This window comes from Ranitomeya imitator, chromosome 1 (genome assembly GCF_032444005.1).
Source record: "Ranitomeya imitator isolate aRanImi1 chromosome 1, aRanImi1.pri, whole genome shotgun sequence".
NCBI lineage: Eukaryota > Metazoa > Chordata > Amphibia > Anura > Dendrobatidae > Ranitomeya > Ranitomeya imitator.
The window spans coordinates 884,475,716-884,501,558 of NC_091282.1; the positions used below are offsets into that span (position 1 = coordinate 884,475,716).

At 39.3% G+C, this 25,843-nt stretch overlaps 1 protein-coding gene across 5 annotated transcripts in view; it reads left to right on the top strand.

Moving 5' to 3' along the window:
- EPHA5 (EPH receptor A5) overlaps window positions 1-25,843 on the top strand; it is a 715,434-nt gene that overhangs the window by 67,361 nt on the left and 622,230 nt on the right. For all 5 annotated transcript variants that reach the window (XM_069743129.1, XM_069743127.1, XM_069743125.1 and 2 more), the window contains exon 2: window positions 8,882-8,946. In XM_069743129.1, coding sequence (XP_069599230.1) covers window positions 8,882-8,946 — 65 coding nt within the window. The remainder of the gene's footprint in view (window positions 1-8,881; window positions 8,947-25,843) is intronic.

Sequence of the window (25,843 nt, forward strand, 5' to 3'; positions counted from 1 at the left end):
TAGGTACTATCAACATATACAAAACCATTTTTGGGGGAGCTACATAATATTCCTGTATAGCAGCCTATAATTTTTTTTCCTTACCGCAAAATACCATTCATCAGTGGCAGCATATCGTAACATCCATTTTAAAATCTAATTGCTAAATAACATTCATCATCTATTGCTTAAAATACCTAATATTTGTCTAGCAGTTCTGCAGTCCGGGTATAGATAATCTTACGTGACAATTTAGCAGAGGCAATAATTTTCATTACTCCGCATTTAGAGTGTGTCAGCAAGACCATTGAAAAAAAAAATTATAATTTTCTATAGGTTTCAAAAATAACATATCTTTATCTAGTGCGACTGGCTAAATTCAGGTACATATAAGCTTAAGTGACAATTTAGCAGGGGCAATAATCTTCATTACTCCACATTTGGAGTATGTCAGCAAGACGATTGAAAAAAAAATCCTAAATTTCAATTTAAAAATTGTGTTTCTGTATCTAGCAGTTGTGCAACTAGCGCAATCCGGGTAGAGATAATCGTACATGACAATTTAGTAAGGGCATTAATCTTCATTACTCCACATTTGGAGTATGTCAGCAAAACGATTGAAAAAAAATCATAATTTTCTATTGGTTTAAAAAATAGCTTTCTGTATCTAGCAGTTGTGCAACTGGTGCAATCCAGGTAGAGATAATCGTACGTGACAATTTTGCAGGAGCAATAATCTTTATTACTCTGCATTTGAAGTGTGTCAGCAAGGTGATGGAAAAAATCATAAATTTCTATTGTTTTAAAAATACAGTATCTTTATCTAGCAATTGTGCAACTGGCGCAATCCGGGTAGAGATAATCTTATGTGAAAATTTAGCAGAGGCAATAATCTTCTGGCTTCCTGCCGCACCACTCCACTGAAACTGCCCTAACTAAGGTCACCAAAGACCTATTAACTGCCAAGGCCAAGCGACACTACTCTGGTCCTCCTCCTCCTAGACCTGTCCTCTGCCTTTGACACAGTGGACCATTACCTTTTACTACAGACTCTCTCATCTCTTGGCATCACAGACACATACCTAACAGACCTGACATTCTCCCACTCTCACACCACCTCCTCGCCTCACCCCCTATCTGTCGGAGCCCCGCAAGGTTCAGTCATATGGTCCCTACTCTTCTCCATATACAACTTCGGCCTTGGACAGCTCAAAGAATCTCATGGCTTTCAGTATCACCTCTATGCTGATGACACACAGATCTACATCTCTGAACCAGATATCACCTCACTACTAACAAGAAACCCACAATTTCTGTCTGCTATTTCATCCATCTTCTCTGCTAGATTTCTAAAACTTAATATGAACAAAACAGAATTCATCATCTTTCCCCCATCCCACTCGACCCCCCCAGCGGACCTATCCATTAAAGTAAATGGCTGCCCACTCTCCCCAGTCCCATAAGTTCTCTGCCTCGGGGTAATCCTTGACACTGATCTCTCTTTCAAACCACATATCCAAGCCCTTTCCACTTCCTGCTGACTTCAACTAAAAAATATTTCACGGATCCGTACATTCCTCAACCAAGATTCTGCAAAAACCCTAGTCCATGCCCTCATCATCTCCCACCTTGACTACTGCAACCTTCTGCTTTGTGGCCTCCCCTCTAACACTCTCGCACCACTGCAATCTATTCTAAACTCTGCTGCTCGACTAATCCACCTGTCCTCCCACTATTCCCCAGCCTCTCCTCTCTGTCAATCCCTGCACTGGCTCTCCATTGCACAAAAACTCCAGTTCAAAACCCTAACCATGACATACAAAGCCATCCACAACCTGTCTGCTCCATACATCTCTGACCTCGTCTCCCAGTATTCACCTACAGGCAACTTCCAATCCTCGCAAGATCTCCTTCTATACTCCCCTCTTATCTCTTCTTCCCACAAACGCATCCTCCCTACTCTGCAACTCTCTACCACAACATATCAGACTTTCTCTTACCATGGAAACCTTCAAAAAGAACCTGAAGAGCTACCCCTTCTGACAAGCCTACAACCTGCAGTAACCACCGATCGATCAAGCCACTGCACGACCAGCTCTACCTTCACCTACTGTATCCTCACCCAACCCTTGTAGATGGTGAGCCCTCGTGGGCAGGGTCCTCTCTCCTCCTGTAGCAGTCGTGACTTGTATTGTTTAAGATAACTTTACTCGTTTTTTTTTTATTTATGTATACCCCTTTTCACATGTAAAGCACCATGGAACAAATGGCGCTATAATAAATAATAATAATAATAATAATAATAATTACTCCACATTTGGAGTGTCAGCAAGATGATTGAAAAAAAAAATCAAAATTTTCTATTGGTTTAAAAAATAGTGTTTCTTTACCTAGCAGCCAAAGCCTGCAGAGATACACAAATGTGACTATTTACCTGTAATTTACATCAGTCTGCTGTTTCAATGTGTAATTAAGCTGCGATCTCCAAAAAAATAGCCACACATAAAGCCAGTATTTTTTGTTTCATAAGCATAATGCATTCAAGAGTAGAAAGGGTGATAGGGATGTGGTGGTGCCCGTCAAGGCTGTGTAGCAGATCCGAGGGAGACTATATCTCGTTATAACTTCCTGTGAAAAATTGATCAGTGCGCTACACTACTAAGAACCCTGACAAGTGCAAGGATGTTGTAGGTTGAATGGCAGACAAAAGCTGCAGTGTGTTGACAAGCAGCACCACAAAGTCTTCCACATGGTCCAGTCTCAGTAGCAAAGAGGCTCGGCCCCTGAATCCTCAACCTGGTCACTCTGAGGAGCTGTTTACGTTCCCTTGTAATTTGTCAGATTTCTCAACGTGCACCAATAATGAGGGTCATGAGAAGGTGGAGTGCAGTGATGCCCAAACATTTGAGCACCCACGGCCAGGAGAAAGACAACTGTAATTTGCAGCATCTGCCAAACCAAGCTAAGAAGAGGCAAGAACACTGCCAATCTGAGCATTACCAGCATGCAAAAGCACACTGCAGCCAAGCACCCTAGTAAGTGGGCGAAGTACCATATCTGTGTCTGATGGTGAAACCACAGCCCCTACCCCTGTGTTATGGCCTTCCCAATCTGCTGACCATGAAGCAGGCACTGATGCCTCCTGTCCATAACCAGCGTGCACACACAAAACCCTCAGCAACCACATTCACTTTGTTTTCCCACCTCAGCATTCAGTTGTCCCTTCACCAGACATAGTCATGGCCAAAAGTATTGACACCCCTGCAATTCTCAGATAATACTCATTTTCTTCCTGAAAATGATTGCAAACACAAATTATTTTGTATTATCTTCATTTAATTTGTCTTAAAGGGAAGGTGCCACCAGTTTTCTTGTATTTTGTTTTTTTGTGAAATTAAGCTTAAAATAGTAATTAAAATGTATTAATGCAATGTTTGCACTGTTTGCAAACATTTCTATATGAAAAATATATATTTTTCTACAAATATACATATTTACCACTAGGGGGAGCATTTTCCGTTTTAGACCTCAAGCAGCTATAGTAAGATTTAGCAGCTCTGCCCCAGGGATATTAGACCACCCAAAAGGGGAGGGAAATGGTGATGTCAGCAGTTACTGCCCCAATTTTTCTGCTAACAGTAAGAATGAAGAGCAGCATCACAGGGCAGCGCCATTTTGTGTGTGACTGCCCTGTGACCTGCTATCACCAGCAGTTACTGCATCAGAGGCACAGCTTGTTTGCAGAGGAGCAGAACACAGTGGACTCAGCAGCATTTTTTGTGAATGACATTCTTGCCATCTCCCTTCCGCCACCTTAATCCCTGTCCTGTCAGCTGCCCTCTCTCTCCAGGTGTCACCTCCCTCTCTGCAGGCTGTGAGTGCAGCTTACCTGAGATCACAGGGACTGTGTGTGAGGGGGGAGGCGGAGACACAGCAGGAGAAGCACACAGGGCAGCTTGTGAGGAGCAGAGGATGTGCCTGCTTGGAGTACAGAGGAGCAGTGAGGGCTTCTTCTGTCCTGTGATAGAGAGCACAGGGCTATAATAAAATGGCAGCTAGTCACACCTACAGCAGTGAGTTGTGCAGCCCACAGAGGCGTGCCCAGCTCACTGCTACTGCTGTTGCAATGTTACAGATAGGGTCAGGGCCAGTCTATTATCTCCTATGTCCATGGGGTGCCGCAATCTGACACTGATAGTGCCCTGCTACTGCTGCAAAACCAAGATGTCAGCCCCCAGTGCATTCTTTAAACTCATATAACACATGAAATCTGTTTCACATGCATTTCAAACTTGCTTATAGCAGCATGTTATGCTACATTACAGTGATTTATTAATGACCTACAAACGCGGTACCTTCCCTTTAAATGAAAAAACACAAAAAGTATTGTCCTAAAGCCAAATTGGATATAATTCCACGCCAAACATACAAAGGGGGTGAACAAAAGTATTGGCACTGTTCAAAAAATCATGTGATGCTTCTCTAATTTGTGTAATTAACAGCACCTGTAACTTACATGTGGCACCTAACAGGTGTTGGCAATAACTAAATCACACTTTGCCAGATTGCTAGCCCTGGAAATGTTGCCATTTCGACTTGTGGGAACGGAGTCGTTCCGTGACCTCTTGGCGGTGGCAGCCCCACGGTACTCGATTCCCAGCCAACACTATTTTTCAGGGCATGCCATCCCTGCATTACATAAGCATGTGTTACACAATATCAGCCATGATCTGGCTAAAGCAGTCACAGGGAAGGTCCACCTAATCACAGACATGTGGGCAAGTTCTTGTGGACAATGATGATATATTTCCCTGATGGCACACTGGGTTAATCTGGTGGAGTCTGAGACAGAGTCAGAGGCTAGGACATCAAACATCTTACCCATACCAAGAATAGCGGGCCCAACTTCCATCAGGGTTTCAGTGTCCTCGTATTCCACTTCCTCTCTCTCCTCCTCCTCATCCTCAGCGGAACTAGCCTCCCCATCACTCGCCAACTGGGAAATCGCAGAACTGTCTTGGCGAAGCGTCAGCACACTTTGCTGTAGCTTATATAGTATGTTTAGGTGATAAAGCTCACAGTGCAGATGAGCTGTTGAAAGGGATAAAGGAACAGACTGATCAGTGGCTCTCCCTGCTGAACCTCCAACCAGGTCTGCTTGTGTGTGATAATGGGTATAACTTGGTGGCTTTAAAGCTTGGCAAGCTGGTACAAGTTCGATGCCTGGCCACATGCTGAACTTGGTTGTACAGCGGTTTTTAAAAAATATACCCTGACTTTCCTGACCTTCTTCCCAAGGTACGGCGCGTCAGCACACTTTTCTGAAAGTCATCTCAGGCTTTTGCCAGTCTAGCTTCGCTGCAGAAGCGCTTTAATTTTCCTCGTCACTGATTTATGACCTGTTCACAAGCTGGAATTCGACCTTCCATATGTTGGTAAGTCTTAGTGAGCAGCAGAGGGCAGTCTCTGACTTCTAGCTTCTCAATGCCCATCAGAGTAACACTCAGCCCCCACACTTAAGAACTGCCGAGTGGGCATGGATCGCTGACCTATGTGAGAGTCTTCAAAACATTTTTGATGAACACACAACCACGTCCAGTTCATTTTCCCAGCGCACTCTTCAATTATCCCTTGTCAGCATATATTTCTGTTCACAAACTGGGGTCTAAGGGGTATCGTTTCTCCTTATGGAGAGTGACATACCATCTCTGGCTTGTCAAGGTAAGGAGACTTATTCGCCGTGCAATGCTCCTCTGGGAAATATAATATGCAAATTGCCTCTGCTGAGAAAAAGAGGATTTGAACTCTATAGCACCACCTGTTGGAAGTAGCGATCCTACAAATCACAATCAACCCTTCCAACAGGTGGCGCTATAGAGTTTAAGTCCTCTTTTTCTCAGCAGAGGCAATTTGCATATTATGTTCACAAACTGTTAGATAGGGTATACATATTCGTTAGCAATTTACATTGTCTGGTGCTGGACAAAGACCATTGCTGACTTTTCCAGGCTCCTAAATGAGACTCGTGTCTCTTTATTAAACTGTTGCTTCCCTTACATTTTCTTAATTTGGGTCATTACAAAAAAATGGTGGAGGGGTGTATATATTCTATATATTTTAAGCATGTCTAGGAGACTGAGTTAATCTGCTCCGCAGACCTATTCATGCCACAGCTTTACACATATTAGAACATTGTCATTGCCACGCTAAGGCCTTTACCTGAGCTCTGTAGCACTGCCTGTCACCTGAGTAATTCATTCCACAGACTTCAACACTCTCTGGGACACATCCTGTAATTACTCCATTGTTGCTAACAACCATGCAAAAGATACATTCTGCCAGGTTGTGTAGTTTCCAGAAGAAGTGCGTAGGCTTGTGCAGATTGGTCAATGGCACTCCTGTCTCTTTCCCTTGAGGAGGCTCCTTCCAAGTAAAATGAGGCTTGTACATGTTGTTCCTGACATGGGTTTCAGCCCTGACAGACTAAGCACAATACAGGCCCTTGTTTGCATACACTGTATTCTGAATTTAATTGTAATGCTTTTGGTGTCTGGTAGAATCCAATTTACTGACATTGATCATACAGGTCCCCAACTTCTGTATTATATTCACCTTCACCCGCTATGACAGTGGTTCCATTGGGATCCAGTGTCAAAAATGAGCTGTGGACCTTACAAAACGCAGGTTTTACAGCACATGGTGGCCCTCTGAAGATGAAAAGCAAGGGACACATAATGACATGGCGGTAGACATGATGGTGGTGGCGGGCAAATCTTAAAATTCAAATGGGCATGTTTGAAATGGCATTTTAAAGGGATGGGAAATATGTACAATTGTGCTCAAAAGTTTACATACCCCAGCAGAATTTTTGCTTTCTTTGCCTTTTTTTTCAGAGAATATGAATGATGACACCAAAACTTTTTCTACACTCATGGTTATTGGTGGGGTGAAGCCATTTAATGTCAAACTACTGTGTTTTCTCTTTTTAAATCATAATGAAAACTCAAAACATCCAAATTACATTGATCAAAAGTTTATATACCCTGTTGATTTAGGCTTTATAACATGCACAGAAGTTGGCACATATGGGTTTGAATGGCTACGAAAGGTAACGTAATCACCTGTGACCTGTTTGCTTGTAATCAGTGTGTGCATAAAATCAGAGTGAGTTTCTGGGATCCAGACAGACTCTTGCATCTTTCATCCAGCCACTGACGTTTCTGGATTGTGAGTCATGGAGAAAGCAAAAGAACTGTCAACAGATTAACAGGAAAAGGTAGTAGAGCTGTATAAAACAGGAAAAGGATACAAAACGATATCTAAGGAATAGATCTTACCAGTCAGCAGCATTCAAACTGTGATTAACAAATGGAAAATCAGGGGCTCTGTAAATACAAAACAATGGTCAGGTAGAACAACAAAAATGTCATCCACAACTGCCAGGAAAATTAAATAAGAAGTAATGCAAACACTTTGCAATTTTAAGTAAATAGGAAATTGAGACAGCCGATTGAAAGATATGCAAAAGTAAATAAATGAGCATGTCCAACTTTACTCATTTTCTGTATTCGCTTTATTAAAGAGTGACTAATTGGTAGGAAGTTAAGCAGTCAAAGCGTAATCAGAAATGTATGCAGTTTGAATTGTAGGCCATAACTAAAAATCAGGAGAAATCTTTGTTAACAGTACAGAATAAAGATGAACAAAAATTGTAAACATTTGCTATGTCATTATTTTATCAATATATGAAGTGCCTTTTTTTCCATCAAATAAGACAAGGAAGGGTGAAATTCTCGTTCCTGTCTCAGCCTCCATAGTCTTCTATAAAGAAAATACAACTCACTTTTCATTCCTGATAAAAGTAACCATTTAATTTGTCCTGGTGACCAAAACAGTCTTATCTTTCATTTATAATACATACCGTTTGTCAATTGTAACAAACAACAAGCTTTTCCTTATCAATTCATGAGCAATTTATGACTCCCACACACATTCCGATTGTATGTTCAATACAAGTTACGGGATAAGACCATGGAAAACAATTGTAGTGAGTCAATGAGAGAAACCGCTAGAAATTTGACCTGAAAGGCTAAATTATGGTATGACCCTGGTTGAGCATCACATCCATCATTGCGTTTAATTTGACAAGCTTCTGAGAAAATTGCTTGTAAACAAGCGATAAAATGGCTATTCATGATGGAGGCCTGGGTATTAACTCCTCAACAACTCGTAGCCGTTTTAAGATATGTGTTTAGTAAAGATGTGTTGACTTTGTTAGGGCCTAATGGAGAGTCGAAAGGGATTCAGTGAAGTTCTAATGGCATCAGATTTTATTAGCATCTCATTAAAAATGTTAAAGGTGACCATAGACATTGGAGCAGATGGAGGTCTATCAGATCTCAGAGAGGTCTTTGTCCAGAAGATTTAAAGCCAAAGAGATTAGACAAGCTGATGTCTAAAATGGCTGTCTGAATTAAACACCACTAAATAGTAGGTTTGTCAATTGGTGATAACTGCTCACCAGGTTGCCCTCTACTAAACTCTCTCCTAAGGTCATTTCCATGGAAATATCTGATATTGCACAGAAAAATGTAAATGATAACCCCAGGCAAGGAGAAGCCTATACCAATTATACTGAATTACATTAACAGCTATCAGGTTAGGATATCATATTGTATGAAATTGTGCATGAAACAGTTTTGGTGAACATTGTTAGATGTTTCACCCAACTAAACTAGATATATTGGTTTTAACCTTATGAGATTATTATAGATGAATTTGACAATATATTTTTTTATAATTGTTTTCGGACATGCTATAGATAACTGAACGATGACCCCCCCAGAAAATCTTAAATTGAATACTAAATATAAAAATAATGTCTTCTTGTTTTTCTTTTTAGTGAACTTACTGGATTCTCGCTCTGTCATGGGTGACCTTGGATGGATAGCATATCCTAAGAATGGGGTAAGGCATTTTATAATGCATGAATATAACAATGTACATGTAAAATGGTCATTTAAAAATTGTAAAAATATCTACATTTATTGAGTTATTTGTACTGGCGGTAAGCTGGAACTATGCATTTAAATGTTCTATCATGCGATTTCCATAATTTGCTGCAGTTATGTTGTACATGATGTATCTGTCAGAGAGTGTCAAATGCTTTTTCTTTGATATTTTTTTCTCTGTGTTCTGAGACAAATTACTGGTTTGTTTCCTTGGTAGGAAAAATCAGCTTATGCTGCATTTGTTCCATGATGGAATTTACTTCTTGCTGTGAGACAGAAAACAGTATTACAGAGCACGTTACATTTTTGCTCTTTATACCATACTAGAAATGTTGCCAAATTTTTTACCATATAGTAGATGTGGATTAATATTAAATATTAAAGTACTGACGTTTCCATTTTGTGTTGTGTAGACCAGGATGGGTATAATTTAGAGAATGTTTAGAGATGTATACCAAGGGTAGCATTGTATGTAAACTGTGATAATATAATATGGTGTCTTTCATGCCCCAGCATGCTACATGAAGGTGGCGGTCCTGAATTGGTGTGTGGACTATGCCTACGGAGACACTATGCCCTTCCAGTCAAATAAATAAGGCAGCACACTGCGGCGCTAAAACATGCAAACATGAAACATGAAAATTGAACTGCACTAAAAATATGAAAAAATGAGAGCGTTTAGCGCATAAATTGGCCAGTTTAACCGACAGTCAGTTTTTTTAAATTTGCTGTGCCCTTGCAGGCTGAATGATGCATTTGATTTTAGCTGGCAGAACCGGATGTTGAACAGTTCATTGAAGGAGACCACCGGTGAAAAATAAACAGTCTTTTACTGAACATCAAATTGGTTGGGATTATATACAATAGATAGTCGATGTATAATTTCACAAATGTTTCCTTCACAATAGGAAGCATCTTCATCTCGCTACCTCTTCAGGTTTACTTGCTTCTGCCTCACATTTCTCTGTCTTCACCACCACCCAGCACACTGCAACAGCATAGTTAATGAGAGTCCTATTCTCAGTCCAGAGATCCGCATTCTCTTCCCTGTTAAGGGAACTAGCTTGCCAATATGGCCAATACTTATCTTTTCAGCTTGCTGATGCCTCGGAACTTGCAACCAGGGCAATCTCTTCATCTCACGTTCACTGTTCCATCCTGGCCCATTATCTATTTGAGTTATAAACTCGGGGCCATACTGATAGGCATCCTATTTCAGTACCCACCATCAATCCAATGCTTTGTCCTTTGGTTACTTTTTCTTTCTTTACTCCGGATCTCGCTATCCACTGCCTTGGTCTCCACCCACATCAGAGACTCTCACATTATGCTGCTTTGCTGACTAGTCTGACCTTAGGTCTGCTTCTATCACATGCTGGGTCCTATATAACTTCCTGGCAGGAAACTGTCTTTGTCCCTTCAACTTAGCCCCTCCTATTCTGGACTAGTCCAAATAATTAACTCTAACTCTTCCTACTGTCAGGCAGAAGACAACACCAACACTAATGACACATCTCAATTCACATTATGCACCATAACAGTGCTCGTATATTCAAGGGGGAACGTAAACAGTATGTCCTTCTCCTTACAATACGTAAATATACAGTAAATAAATGCATTGATATGTATAGCAAGGGACCCATGAGTCTATATGCCATGTGATTACATACTTTAGTGTTGTCTGTTTGTGTTTTGTCGTGATCGTCAAAACAGGCCTTTATATGCTTGACCCCATAAACAAATACAGACTACAAATATCAAAGTTAAGACCTCAAAACAGCCCCTGAGCAAGCACAGACCTCACACTCAAAAACAAAACCTCCCAGATCAGACCCGTTTAAGATATTGAGATCCCTTCCCCATTTAAACTTACTACAGACCAGAGTTCATTTCATATGCAACTCATACCAAACGCTCCATATTTATAGACCCCATGCCAGACTCACTATACAGACTCAAGACCAAAACCGAAACCTTTGATTATACAGATCACAAGCCAGATCCCTATAATGGAGACCTCAGATCAACCCTGCACTTTTCTTTACTTGTACAAAGCTAGAGACAACACCCTAACCTCAAGATGAGCGTCGGGATATTGTCTGCAGTTGGCTACAGGAGTTAAGAGGACTGCAGAAATGGGAATGGCTAAGTAAAATTTTAAGAGTAGAGAGTGCCAAGTAGATTTGCCTTCTCTTTTGAGAGTCAAGAAAGCATCTTCTTTAAAAAAAAATCTCCTGGAAATTTTGGGAAAGTTGTCAACATTCACATGTCATCTAATATAAACCAGGAGTAAATATACCAAAAAAACTTGTGTCCCAGATAGCCAGAGCCAAGGGTGCTCACAGACACTTTCTACTTATGCTTGAACATGATCTCTCTAACTACAGGAAGTGGTCTCTTTCCTTAATACTAAGCCACTCCTACTTTGGGCTAGTCCCGAACATTAACACTATCCTTACCCTAATGTCACCCTCTAACTATAGTCACTATCTATGCTACTTATCTTATGTCCTTAAATCCTAAACTATGTCTTACCCTATGCTATCCTACGTTATCACGTTCTACATATTATACAGTACTATACATTACAAAGCAATTCACATGACACAATATATAACAAGACACAATACATAATACACATTACACAATTGGTGTCTTCAGTGGTAGGAATGTTACAGTCCAGTCCACATTTCTTGCACACTAAACACATTGCTCCCAGGGGTTGCATTGGTAAGGAGGTCACAAAGAAAAGTGCTCACCCTCCCCTGTCCCTGGAGGCTGTATAGGGAAATAATTGAAAGTAATGGGTTACAGCCGCTGCTCTCTATACACAGAGTGGTGACTAAACTTGCGCCAGTGCCTCCCCAATGACTGGACACTAAACACTGCCAGGAGGAATAAACTTAATTTACTTCCGGCAGTGAAGCTCAAAGTGTGAGTGCCATGCAGGACAAGACCAGAATGCTATTTATCTGCAAATTAACCCCATATCTGCAGGTTAAAAGTGTTTTTTATGTGACAGGTTCACTTTAACCCAGATTCTGGCTCAATAGGAATGACAGGCAATAGGAATGACTCACATATTTTTGTTTCTCCCTCCTGTCCAAGATGGCAGGGGATCCTGCCCCTCCCAGTACCTTCCTATCTTTAGGTGCTGCTTGAAACCTCCCTACTTAATTTTGCTGCTGTCCTTGCAGAGAGCAAATATGACCTCCATGGCCTTTCAGGCTCATTGCGCCTAAAGGGTCTTAGTACTTTCTGGGGGGGGTTTCATGACAATTGTTTATCTTGCTCATTTTATGAAGGAATATTGCAAAGTTTGTGGATTTTGTTTAGAAACAAGTAGGGTTCTTTTACAAACAAGAGGATTTTCTTAGAAATGGCCTCTCAGGCACATTGCGCCTGTACACATTATAATCACTGATATGATATGAAAATATGATCTGCCAACCTTGCTTTTTTTCTGCCAATGTGAAACTTCTGATGAACTTTTGATGTCTGAATCGGAGTTAATTATGGCTCCAGTAGCTTCTAAGAATCATAGAATGTTAGAGTTGAAAGTAACTTTCATTGTCATCAATATCCCAACACCCAAAACCCTGCTCAATGCAGAATTCACTAAACCATCTCAGATAGAACTCAGCCCTTCTCGTGGCAGACTGTTCCACTCATTGATCACCCTCTCTGTCAAAAAGTTTTTTCTAATATCTAATCTGTGTCTCCTCCCTTTCAGTTTCATTATGTTGCTTTTCGTGTTTCCATGTGCAAATAAGGATAAGGATGATGCCTCTACACTGTGACATGCCTTCAGATATTTGTAGACAGCTGTTAAGTCTCCTCTTTGCCTTCTTTGTTGCAAGCTAAACATTCCAACATCATTTAACCATTCCGCATAGGACATACTTTGCAGTCCGATCACCATCCTGGTAGCTCTTCTTTGAACATGCTCCAGTTTTTCAATGTCTTATTTAAAATGTGGTGCCCAGAACTGGACACAGAAATCCAGATAAGACCTGACCAAGGAGAAGTAGAGGGGGATTATTACTTTACATGATTTAGACTCTATGCTTCTCTTAATACATCCTAGAACTGTGCTTGCCTTTTTTGCTGCTGCATCACTCTGTTGACTCATGTGCAGTCTGTGACCTATTAGTATACCCTAGTCGTTTTCACATGTGCTATTGCTTAGTTAAATTCCTCCCATTATGTAGAATGGGATCTAAGTGCCTTACAATTAGGATTTTGTTGCTAATTTTAATGTTTATTTAGTTTTTAAACTGTTTTTAATAGTCATGTTCTGAAAACTGGAGGCTATTTGGTGGTAGTTGTGAAATTTGGGTACTTTTTGTTTTATTACATTTATGGTTATTAAATTAGCTTTCTTTTGCATCTGGCTTTGTGTTCTCGCTTTCATTACATCCCTATGAAGGTCACTGATTACTTTTAGAGCCCAGAAATTGAGATAATTAGATATTATGTGGTGGTTTTCTAACTTGTGCCTGACAGGCACAATTCGCCTGAACTTTGAAGTGACAGAGGTGCGCCTGACCAAGGCTTAAAGCCTAATTCCACCACAAAATGTCCTTTTATCAAATCAACAGCCTCCTACCTTCTTGTACCTTAGAGTTCAGTTCATTATCAGTTTTTATTACTTTTCTGAATCCGTGGATTAAGTCCACGTTCTACAATTTTATCCTGGGACTATATGTTATCTTGCATAACTGCCTCTAGCTTCTTGGATGAAAACTCCCTGTTCGGTATTCTCTCATGCTCCAGTTTGAGTTACTATCTGTGCTATAACAGGTCTCTTAGTAGATTAGATACTGTAGTAACTGACACCATTCTGATTTGATTGATTTGATCGACAGATGTCCGTAATTCATCATTTAGATTAGAACTGGGCATTACACAGGAAAGTTATAGAAATCACCTGACAAGTTGTAAATGTATAGGTCACATGGTTTTGTCACCAAATGTAGCATTTAAAAAAGACTTGTCACTTGACAAAAAAATGTAGCAAAATACTTTTTAAAATTTCCAGAACTCTCCTGATTTTAATGATCTTTTCCATTTTCTGCCTCGTCACTACATTACACTTTTGTTCACCTTTTTCTTCTGCTGAAGTTCACTTTGTAAAATATCTGCTTGCAGTCTAACTACATGATTCTTTACAGTGTTCTTTGAGGGCATACATTTTCATATCTCCCTCAAAGACACTGCCAATTACAGCTCTGCAGCATCTGAGACTGCTAGACTACTATATTAGCTTTGAGCTGTGATTGGTAGCATATGGATAGTAGGGGTGAAAGAGCATGCCCCCCAGGGAAGACTTTAAAGTAACACCCAGTTGGACTTCAGGTAGAGATTTCACATTGTGAACATCAGAAGAAACAAACGTGAATAACTCTGTGATGGAATGATGCAAGACAAAATGGAAAAAAGTCTGAATAAGGGGAGCTCAGAGATTTTTTTACAAAGTATTTAACTATTTTTTCAGCAAGTGACAGGCTCTTTTTAAACACAGTATTTTGACGGGCTGGTTGCTATGGATACAATTAAGTACAGCAGACGATGAATTGTTACTTACATTATTAGAAACTTTTCTACCCCAAAATGTCCAGATTTTTACCTCAAGGAGTTAATTGTCCTTTAGCTTTACGACTAAATAAGGATTCTTGAATGTAATGAATCCATAATTTTCTTCTACAATTTAGGTAGTGACTAGTGATGGGTTACCAGCATTGCTCGGTACTCGATCGAGTATTGGGGTTCTTGACCGACTATTCCATCCGGTTTGCGTTTAGTTGGACCATCATTTATTTTTCAACAGGACAATGACCCCAAACACACCTACAGGCTTGTGTAAGGGCTATTTGACCAAGAAGGAGAGTGATGGGGTGCTACGCCAGATAACCTGGCCTCCACAGTCACCAGACCTGAATGAGATGGTCTGGGGTGAGCTGGACCGCAGAGTGAAGGCAAAAGGGCCAACAAGTGCTAAGCATCTCTGGGAACTCCTCCAAGATTGTTGGAAGACCATTCCCGGTGACTACCTCTTGAAGCTCATCAAGAAAATGCCAAGAGTGTGCAAAGCAGTCATCAAAGCAAAAGGTGGCTACTTTGAAGAACCTAGATTATAAGACATATTTTCAGTTGTTTCACACTTTTTGTTAAGTATATAATTCCACATGTGTTAATTCATAGTTTTGATGCCTTCAGTGTGAATGTACAATTTTCATAGTCATGAAAATACAGAAAAATCTTTAAATGAGAAGGTGTGTCCAAACTTTTGGCCTGTACTGTAGATAGATAGATATGGGGTAGATAGATAGATATGGCGTAGACAGATAGATATGGGGTAGACAGATAGATGGAAGATACAGTATGACAGAGATGGAAGGAGAGATAGATAGATAGATAGATAGATAGATAGATAGATAGATAGATAGATAGATAGATAGATAGATTTGATACTTTCCATGAGAGGGTAATATTAAGGATGTATTGAGAGTAAAATAATGACAAATATAAATCGTATATATTTACCATGTACACATATGGCCTTCAGTAGTAATGTAGTCTCTGATGCACACTTTGCTTTATGAGCCTCCAATAACTATTGTGTGGCACAACTTTTAATTAAGTCATCTGCAATAATGGAGCCATCAAGCAGTTTCCTTCTTTCTAAATCTCTGTGACATTACAGAGGATACATAACGTTACACCCATGTGTATACGCTGATTGAATCGTTCTACAGCGAGCTCCCATCCTTATGACCCATTTACTGTGCTTATCACGCTGATTTTATTTTCCACTCTTTACATTTTCTACAGTACAATTGCTTTCTTTAGGAAAATACACATCTGCTTACTGTAGGCAGTCAGATTCCTTTGAAGGAGTCTGGGAGTTTTCTGCACAGTATGGAAGATAGCCCTCTTTAGTCCGCTGAGAATATTGAGTATGTGGTGTGGCTGGCTGCACAACATGTTCCGTTTCTGTCTCTACTCAAACAGCATCATAAGCATTCCTTTCAACAGTGGTGCAATGGGACGTCTAATGCTGTCAGAGCCATATCTAACTGGATAAATTAAGCTACATGATTTAAAAAGATAAAAGATTGTGGAGAACGCTGAATGCTGTGTTATTGGCATAATGTCAACGAGAGGAGATCGCTTTTAAATGAGAAGCTGAACAAATGGCCGAGATATGACCTAAATAATCTTTACTGCATTACGTTATCGGATTGAGTTCTTCTATATCTGTACAGATATAATGGGTACCATAAATGTTATATTTATAATAGACATACATGAAGAAACAAGACTGGAAAATACAATTGCCATAAGGAACGCTTCTGGCAACCATTTGTCTTAACCACTTCAGGACCTGCTGTCTACCACCAAGTGATTATTTTATTTATTTAGACAATATTATTTCTTCATCAATTTACATATTAGTGATTGAACCGATCGAAAAATTTTCACCGACTCTTTGTGAATTCGTTATGTGTCTTTGTGGAATTTTCTGTTCCATTTTCTGGTTGTTTCTCGAGAGGTTAAAAATGTGTACAGTTTAGATTAGTCAGCATGCATCATGAGCACATTAATGTTGGAGAGTTGGCAAAACCAGTCAGCCGATGCATTGTGGGCTTTATAAAACAATAAACCCTAGAGAGACAGAAATAAATGAAAAGAAAAAGAGGATTTTTTTGGAAACCCCAAAGTCATTTCACATTGCAGTCTTTGTAATTGGCATATCCAGGGCACCAGTGGAAAGAATGCGCCATCCAGCTCGTAGCGTTTACATGTGGAATATCAAACCTGATTATTTTCGGTATTGCAGCCGGCATATTTTATGAACCAGTTGTTAGTAAAATTGAAAATTATTTTGAAAATCATGATCTGGTGGGGTTTATCAATCAAAGGGGCTAACAGGAAAAAACCCTGAAACATTTTTTTGCTGTGAAAAGATAAAATAGAACTTTTAATGAATATTCTTAAAAACGACAAACAACAATCACCGTATAAGTAACTGTGCTGTCTATGTTCACTCTGCACCATACACCCTGAGCTTAATGTCTGCCTAACAGTGGAGGTTGAGACCCTAAACAAATAAACGAGTGATGGCGCCCCCCCCTCTTCAACAGCTGCCCCTAAAATTCCTAAATGCCCCTACATTAGTGAATCATGCAAGCATCCAATTGTACAAGTATAGGAGGATAGAGCAAAATGGGGTGCTGTATGATGACTAATAATAGAGACAGACAACAATTGAAGGTGTGTGCTAGAAAAGGTGAACAAAACAACATAAATAAAATGATATGTGCATAATAAGCATATATAGTACCTCACTATGCTGTTCCTTGCGGATACCAAATCTACCTGTCAGCGGAGGTTGGCACACTAATTGTCAGCTGATATGGCGCCTCTGCTCAATGGCATCTGGCCCTACGAATCCCTTGTTGTGCAATTTCTCCTGAGTACGCTGATACTCTATATGTGAATAAATACTACTATTTGGATGAACAGGAGGGCTGGAAAAGGAAGGAGCACCATTTGACTTTTTGAATGCAAAAATGGCTGGAATCGAGAGCAGATGCCAAGTTGTGTTTGGAGAGTGCCTAATGTGCCCGAACAGTAGAAACCCCCAGTGATCCCATTTTGGAAACTAGACCCCTTAAGGAATGTATCAAGATGTGTGGTGAGAAACTTGAACCCCCAGATGCTTTACAGAAGTTTGTAACATGGAGCTGTAAAAACAAAAAAAATCACATTTAACCCACAAAAATTCATTTTTTAGAACCATTTTTTTAATTTCTCAAGGGTAACAGGAGAAAATGGACCCCAAAACGTGTTGTACAATTTCTCCTACATACCCCATATTTGGAGGAAAACTACTGCTTGGATGTACAGCAGAATTTGGAAAGGAAGAAGTGATGTTTTGGAAGACAGACTTTGATGCAATGGTTTTGAACCCACAGTTGCTACACAGAATTTGATAACATTATGTCCTGATATTGAAAAAGTTTATTTTTTTTCATGAAAATGTTGTTTTCGCCCCAAGTTTATAATTTTCACAATGGATGATAGAAGAAAACGGCCCCATAATTGGTTGAGCAGTTTATGCTAAATGCGACTATACTCTTTTATGTGATCAAAAATGTCTGCAGGCCTAGGAAAGGAAAGAGCACTATTTGCTTGGGGTAGATTGTGAATGCCATGTCTCAAATCTACTACAAATGACCGCATTTTGGAAACTAGACCCCTCAAGGAATTCATCTAGGGGTGTAGTGAGTATTTTTAACACATAGGTGCCAAACAGAATTTTATAACATTGAGACGTGGAAAATGGAAATATGACATTTTAGTGGTAAAAATGCAATTTTTGCATTTGCTGCAAATTTGTCAGGTACACAAGGGTTAATCGCTTTTTATTTACTTTTTTTGTGAGTCAGTATGATGAAAAAGTGACTTTTTTAAAAAAAAATTTGAGCAGTTCGCCAAACAGATTAAATAACGTGAAAATTTTATAGAACGGGTTGTTCTGGATGTGGTAATACCAATTACGTGTATTTTTTTTTTGGTTATTTTTGTTTTATCACAACTTTTGCATTTTGAGTGGTGAAAAAGATTTTAGTGATTTATGGGTGGTGTTTTTTACTTTTTTTACCTGTTTTATTTTTACTTTTTTTACTTTTTTACTGTGGGGTATGGATAATTTTCAGTGTGATCACTTGTCTCATACACTGCATGAGACTGTCAGCAACTCACTGACTATGCCTGTTGAGAGTCACTTTATTGCTGTATCTTACAGGCCACCGTACCCTGGGGTAATCACATGATCTCAGGGTACTATAGTAACCATCAGGACCCGCAATTCTCATTGCAGGTGTCTGATGGTTACTAAGGGGGTCTTGTGACCCCCTAGCAATAACGTCAATGCAGATGTCGCGATTGACAGCGGTATTTAAGGAGTTAATCGGACCCGATTGGCCAGTGCTGCGATTGGCACACTACAAGGTGTCAGATGCTCCCTTATACCAGATTGCCATTTTAAAACATCGTAAAACAGTGATGAGGGAATAAATACCCTTAATGACCGTCATTTTAATGTGTAATTAAGGGGTTAAGAAACTATATTTATATTTGTGCGAAATAGTACAGTCGTTTTTACATTAAATGGAACATGTCAGCAGGTTTTCCCACCCCAGACTACTAGCATGTACATGTAGAATTATCTTTCCATTTCCAATCTGTTTATTGCTGAGAAATCAGTGTTTGAATTGGTAACTCATTTCCGCTTTATTCCCCGCCAGCGTCACCTCCTCCTGCCTGAATGAAGGCTCCTTTGCCCTACGTCACAAAGCATAGAGGCAGGAAATAGAGCTCTTCAGCCTCATTTGCATATCAATTCAACCTTTGATTTCTTAGTAAGGAATGAGTGGACTTGACTTGTGAAGGTATTGCTGGACTTTTCTTTGAAAGATCTACATACACATATACATAATTTGGGTGGTGAAATCCTTCTGACAGATTCCCTTTAAATATCAGCATAAAGTAAACATTTCGTTGTGAAAAACAAATTAGGATGATGTTTCATAGTACAAACAAAGCCATATGTCTCATCTTTACCAATGATATATACTAATGGGACATTACATACATATACTATAATGACACGTACATATTCCACATTAATATGTATATCTATTACGGCTGCCTATTTCAATATATTAACATCATGTTAGAGTTCATGACAATTTGAAGAAACATTTCAATGATAAATATGGTTCTTCTCCTATGATCACATATGCATTAGCCATCTTGTACTGCTACATAAATCAGATTTATTACTTTAGACCAGGCTACATCTGTAGCTCTTTATAAAATGCATGGAAAACACAGTACAGTATGAGAAAAAAGGATAAGGGAGTCAAGAAGTGGCTGCTGTCCACTGACTTAAAAGTAATTGTACAATTCTCTGCGGTCTGCACTGTGCCATGATATATTTTGAAGTGAGTGTTCATCTTGCTTATTCCCTTCTGTGAGAAAAATGGCAGTGCTGGATAAGTGTCCTTTGATGAAAGATTTCTCAAGTGTTTTCTGTCAAAACAACTGACGACAAATGAACTCTGTACAAAATGTGAGATTTGTTTTATGTGTTGAGTGTGCATGGGAATCTTTAGAGTATACATGTATATATGTTCTTGAAAGAATAACATCATGTTGTCCCTACAGACATTTCTGTCAATTTACAGGTTTAGGAGATATCTGGTTGTAGGCTAGCTTGTTAATGCCATGCAGTTGTCCCTACTACTAACCACTTAAAGCCACCATTTTTTCCTTACGTTCTATGAATTACATCTAGCAGTACAGATCCAATGCTGGGCAAACTCTAATTTATCCTGCAGCTTTTCCACTCTATCCAAAGTCTTGTTCATCAATAGATAATGATCCACTCAGTATACTGTGGCCATTTACGTTAGATCAATGTATATGTGACTGGTTTACCACCTAATGAGGGTGTCCTGACGGTGTTTATGATGGTAAATGTCTGGGGCAAGTAGAATCAATGTGCTAGATTGTAGCATGAAACAAAAAACTAAATAAATTAACTGGAAATATAAATTGGTGTGCATGTAGGTGCATGTTCACACTGGCCACTAAACAGACAAAACCTAGGATAAAAACAAAATGAGCTCTGCAGTAAATAAATAGGAATAGTGCATGAGAATAATATAGGGCAATTGGTTAAAGTAAAAATAATCACACCACGTCACGGTGACCCTTCTCGGGACGGTCCTAACTAGTGATGAGCGAGTGTACTCATTGCTCGGGTTTTCCCGAGCACGCTCGGGTGACCACCGAGTATTTATGACTGCTCAGAGATTTAGTTTTCATTGCCTCAGCAGCATGATTTACAGCTATTAGCTAGCTTGATTACATGTGGGGATTACCTAGCAACAAGGCAACCCCCACATGTACTCAGCCTGGCTAATAGCTGTAAATCATTCAGCTGCCGTGATGAAAACTAAATCTCCGAACACTAACAAATACTCAGAGGTCACCCGAGCATGCTTGAGAAAACCCGAGCAACGAGTACACTCGCTCATCACTAGTCCTAACCTCTAGTATTAAAACCTTACCATATGTCTGATGATGTAAATGTGAATAAGGGCCCAGGTGGACTGAGCCCCCAACTAATGTTGAGCCATATAAAAGGAAGGCCACACACTTATTTGCACACAAAAAAAACAAAAAAACAAAGGAAATGAACTGGAATATAGGTTTTTGTGCATGCAGCGTGCAAGTAAGTGTTTACACTGGCCACTAAACAGGCAAAACCTAAGATAAAAACTAAATACCCTGCAGAAACTAAATAGCAATAATGCATGAAAATAATAAATAGATTGTAATATGTCTAATTCTATTGGTTCCAGAGACGATAAACCAACATTTGAGTTGTGTATCAGTAGTTTTCTTTCCTCTCCCCATTGAGAGCACATGCCTATGACTATTAAGCTGACAGATATATAAAGTGTATGATAGGTCATAATGATCCAAAGCCTTAGAAATAGCTAATAGCTAATACTTTTAAGGCTGATCACAGATTTTTTTAATTCCTGTATATCTAATAGAGATGAGCAAATCTGCTGAAATTCAAACATGGTGATTCGCTCAATTTTGGCTGGGAAATTTGATTTCAAATTGAATAAATTGGGTGCAAATTGGATCTGCCCTAATGGGAAAAATAATTCTTAGACGGCCATTCTTCAATTGACACCCCCATTGTCACATGGAGCACAAAGCATTCAATTGATATCAATGACATTTGTCACGCTGAACATGACATAAAAATTATATTATGAAAAATTCAGACTCTGTGAAATCTAAATTTTTCCGGAAAATTTCTTTGTTTCTGTCTCATGTTTATTTTTCTCTTCCCTTCATTGGGTAGCCCTTTTAAACACTACTAAACTTTATATTGGTCTGTTTATTTGCTTATGTCAAAAGAATATTTTGCTGATTTATTATGAAGTGTAAATGATAATGCTTTATTGAATCACCTTGAGCAAATCTCATAACTGTTTATGGGTTGACACGCTTGGTTCTTTTTTGCCTATTACATTATTGATTGAGATATTGACCTTTGGATAGTGTATCGTATGCATTATTCTAATACTGATACATCAGTGTTGTGAAAATGCTTAAATGAATAAGCAGTGGATATAAAAAGTTTATACACCCATGTTAAAATGTCATATTTTTGTCAAGTGAAAAAATCATACCATTTCAGAACTTTTTTCCTCTTTTAACGTCCCCCACAATCTGTACATATCCATTGAGGAACAAACAAATCATTTTACATAGTAACATAGTTATTAAGGTTGAAGGAAGACTTTAAGTCCATCTAGTTCAACCCATAGCTTAACCTAACATGCCCTAACATGTTGATCCAGAGGAAGGCAAAAAAAAAACCCCATGGGGCAAAGAGTAAGCTCCACATTGGGGAAAAAAATTCCTTCCCGACTCAACATACGGCAATCAGACTAGTTCCCTGGATCAACTCCCTATCAAGGAATCTAGTATATATACCCTGCAACATTACACTTTTCAAGAAAGGTATCCAGTCCCCTCTTAAAGTTAAGTAATGAATCACTCATTACAACATCATACGTCAGAGAGTTCCATAGTCTCACTGCTCTTACAGTAAAGAATCCGCATCTGTTATTATGCTTAAACCTTCTTTCCTCCAGACGTAGAGGATGCCCGCTTGTCCCCGTCTCAGGTCTATGATTAAAAAGATCATCAGAAAGGTCTTTGTACTGTTCCCTCATATATTTATACATTAACATAAGATCACCCCTTAGCCTTCGTTTTCCAAACTAAATAGCCCCAAGTGTAATAACCTATCTTGGTATTGCAGACCCCCCAGTCCTCTAATAACCTTGGTCGCTCTTCTCTGCACCCGCTCTAGTTCAGCTATGTCTTTCTTATACACCGGAGACCAGAACTGTGCACAGTATTCTAAGTGTGGTCGAACTAGTGACTTGTATAGAGGTAAAATGATGTTCTCCTCATGAGCATCTATGCCTCTTTTAATGCATCTCATTATTTTATAATGCCTGACACTGGCCACTAAATGTGAGTTTGTCATCCACCCATACACCCAGGTCTTTTTCATTGACGGTTTTATCCAGAGTTTTAGACTTAAACACATAGTTATACATCTTATTACTTCTACCCAAGTGCATGACCTTACATTTATCCTCAATAAAACTCATTTGCCATTTGTCAGCCCAAGCTTCTAGTTTACATAAATCATCCTGTAATATAAAATTGTCCTCCTCTGTATTGATTACCCTGCAGTTTAGTGTCATCTGCAAATATTGAAATTCCACTCTGTATGCCCCCTACAAGGTCATTAATAAATATGTTAAAAAGAAGAGGGCCCAATACTGACCCCTGTGGTACTCCACTGCTAACCGCGACCCAGTCCGTGTGTGCTCCATTAATAACCACCCTTTGTTTCCTATCCCTGAACCAGCTCTTTACCCACTTACACATATTTTCCCCTATCCCCATTATTCTCATTTTATTTATCAACCTTTTGTGTGGCACCGTATCAAAAGCTTTTGAAAAGTCCATATACACTACATCTACTGGGTTCCCTTGGTCCAGTCCGGAACTTAGAATACCCTCCAGGATTTTACCTACAGTAGAGGTTAAGCTTACTGGCCTATAATTTCCGAGTTCAGTTTTTGTTCCCTTTTTGAATATTGGCACCACATTTGCTATACGCTAGTCCTGTGGTACAGACCCTGTTATTATGGAATCTGTAAAGATTAAAAATAATGGTCTGTCAATGACTGTACTTAATTCCTGCAGTAATCGGGGGTGTATCCCATCCGGACCCAGAGATTTGTTAATTTTAGTAATTTTTAGATGCTGCCGTACTTCCTGCTGGGTTACACAGGTGACATTTAATGGGGAATTTTTGTTATCACTGATCATATTGTCTGCCATGGGATTTTCTTGTGTAAATACTGATAAAAAAAGTCACTTAGCATATTGGCCTTTTCCTCATCCTCATCCACCATTTCACCCAGACTATTTTTAAGGTGGCCCACACTATCATTTTTTAGTTTCTTACTATTTATGCAGTTAAAGAATATTTTGGGATTATTTTTACTCTGACAATGAGTCTCTCTGTCTCAATTTTTGCTACCTTGATTTGCTTTTTTCAGAATTTATTTAATTTTCTGTATTTATTTAATGCCTCATCACTACCTACTACCTTTAATTCTCTAAATGCTTTCTTTTTGTCACTTATTGCGCCCCTTACAGCTCTATTTAGCCATATTGGTTTTCTCCTATTTCTAGTATGTTTATTCCCATATGGTATATACTGTGCACAGGTCCTATCCAGGATGCTAATAAATATCTCCCATTTTCTATGTGTATTTTTGTGTCTCAGGATATCGTCCCAGTTAATTGCACCAAGATCATCTCTCATCCGTTGGAAATTTGCCCTCCTGAAGTTTAGTGTCCTTGTGACCTCTCTACTACACATCTTATTAAAGGATACATGAAAACTTATTATTTTGTGATCACTATCACCCAAGTGACCCCAACCCTTATATTTGATATGCGGTCTGGCCTGTTGGTTAATATTAGGTCTAGCTGTGCCCCCTTTCTTGTTGGGTCCTGAACCAGTTGTGGAAGGTAATTGTCTCTCATAGTTGTCCTTTCCATATTGTCAATGGATCTCAGTGTTGCCAGCTGCATATTTAGATCCTGTACCTGGGCTTCCAATTGCACAACGTGCTCACATCTCGCACAGCAGTATGCACCCTCGACCGGCTGATCAAGGACTGCATACATGTGGCAAGTTCTGCACTGGATGGCATTAACAATAGTGGAACACATTTTCTAATGAGGATTGCACCAGACAGAAAAGTAAAATAAAAATAAATGCAAAGTATTAATAAAATGGAGCTAGCAATTTAGTAATTCCTCCCTTGGACACTCCCTGAGTCCAAAGTCACTGAATCACAAGTCACACTTACCGCCGTTCACACTTACGCTCTGGTCACACTCAGCTCGTTCACACTCGCTAAGCTGAAGATTTAAAGAGATTTTTTTTCTCCTCAGCAGCAATCCACCTTGCTGTTCAATGCACTTCCATAAGGACTTGAGCCCCAACCAGCTGCCCCTTATAAACCCTTAATTATGAGCCCCCACCCTAAATTAACCCCTTGTGAATATAGCTATTCCCAATTCAGCAACTCCCACCAATTCACACAGGTATTTGTTAAAGGTTTTCCAAATACCTCTTCACTGAATCACAAGTCACACTTACCGCTGTTCACTCTTACGTTCAGGTCACACTCAGCTCGTTCACACTCGCTAAGCTGAAGATTTAAAGAGATTTTTTTTCCCCATCAACAGCAATCCACCTTGCTCTTCAATCCACTTCCTTTTGAGGAGGAAACTCAAGATAACTTAAATAAAACAATGTGGTTGCATAAATGTGAACACTCTTTTATGAGTGGACATGTGTTTGTGTTCAGAATTAAATAATCACATTTGAACTCACGTTAAATAGCAGTTTGTACACAGCTGCCATCATTTATAGTGGTTTTGATTAACCCCATATGAAGAAGTTATATTTCATTAGTTGCATTTTACAGCAAAATCCATGGTCCATAAACAGCAAAGGGAACTCATTGTTGAAAATTATGTCAGGAGAAGGGTAGAAAAAAATATTAAAGGCATAGATGTACCATGGAACACTGTGAAGATGGTCATCAAGAAATGGATAAAATTTGGCACAACAGTGACGTTACCGG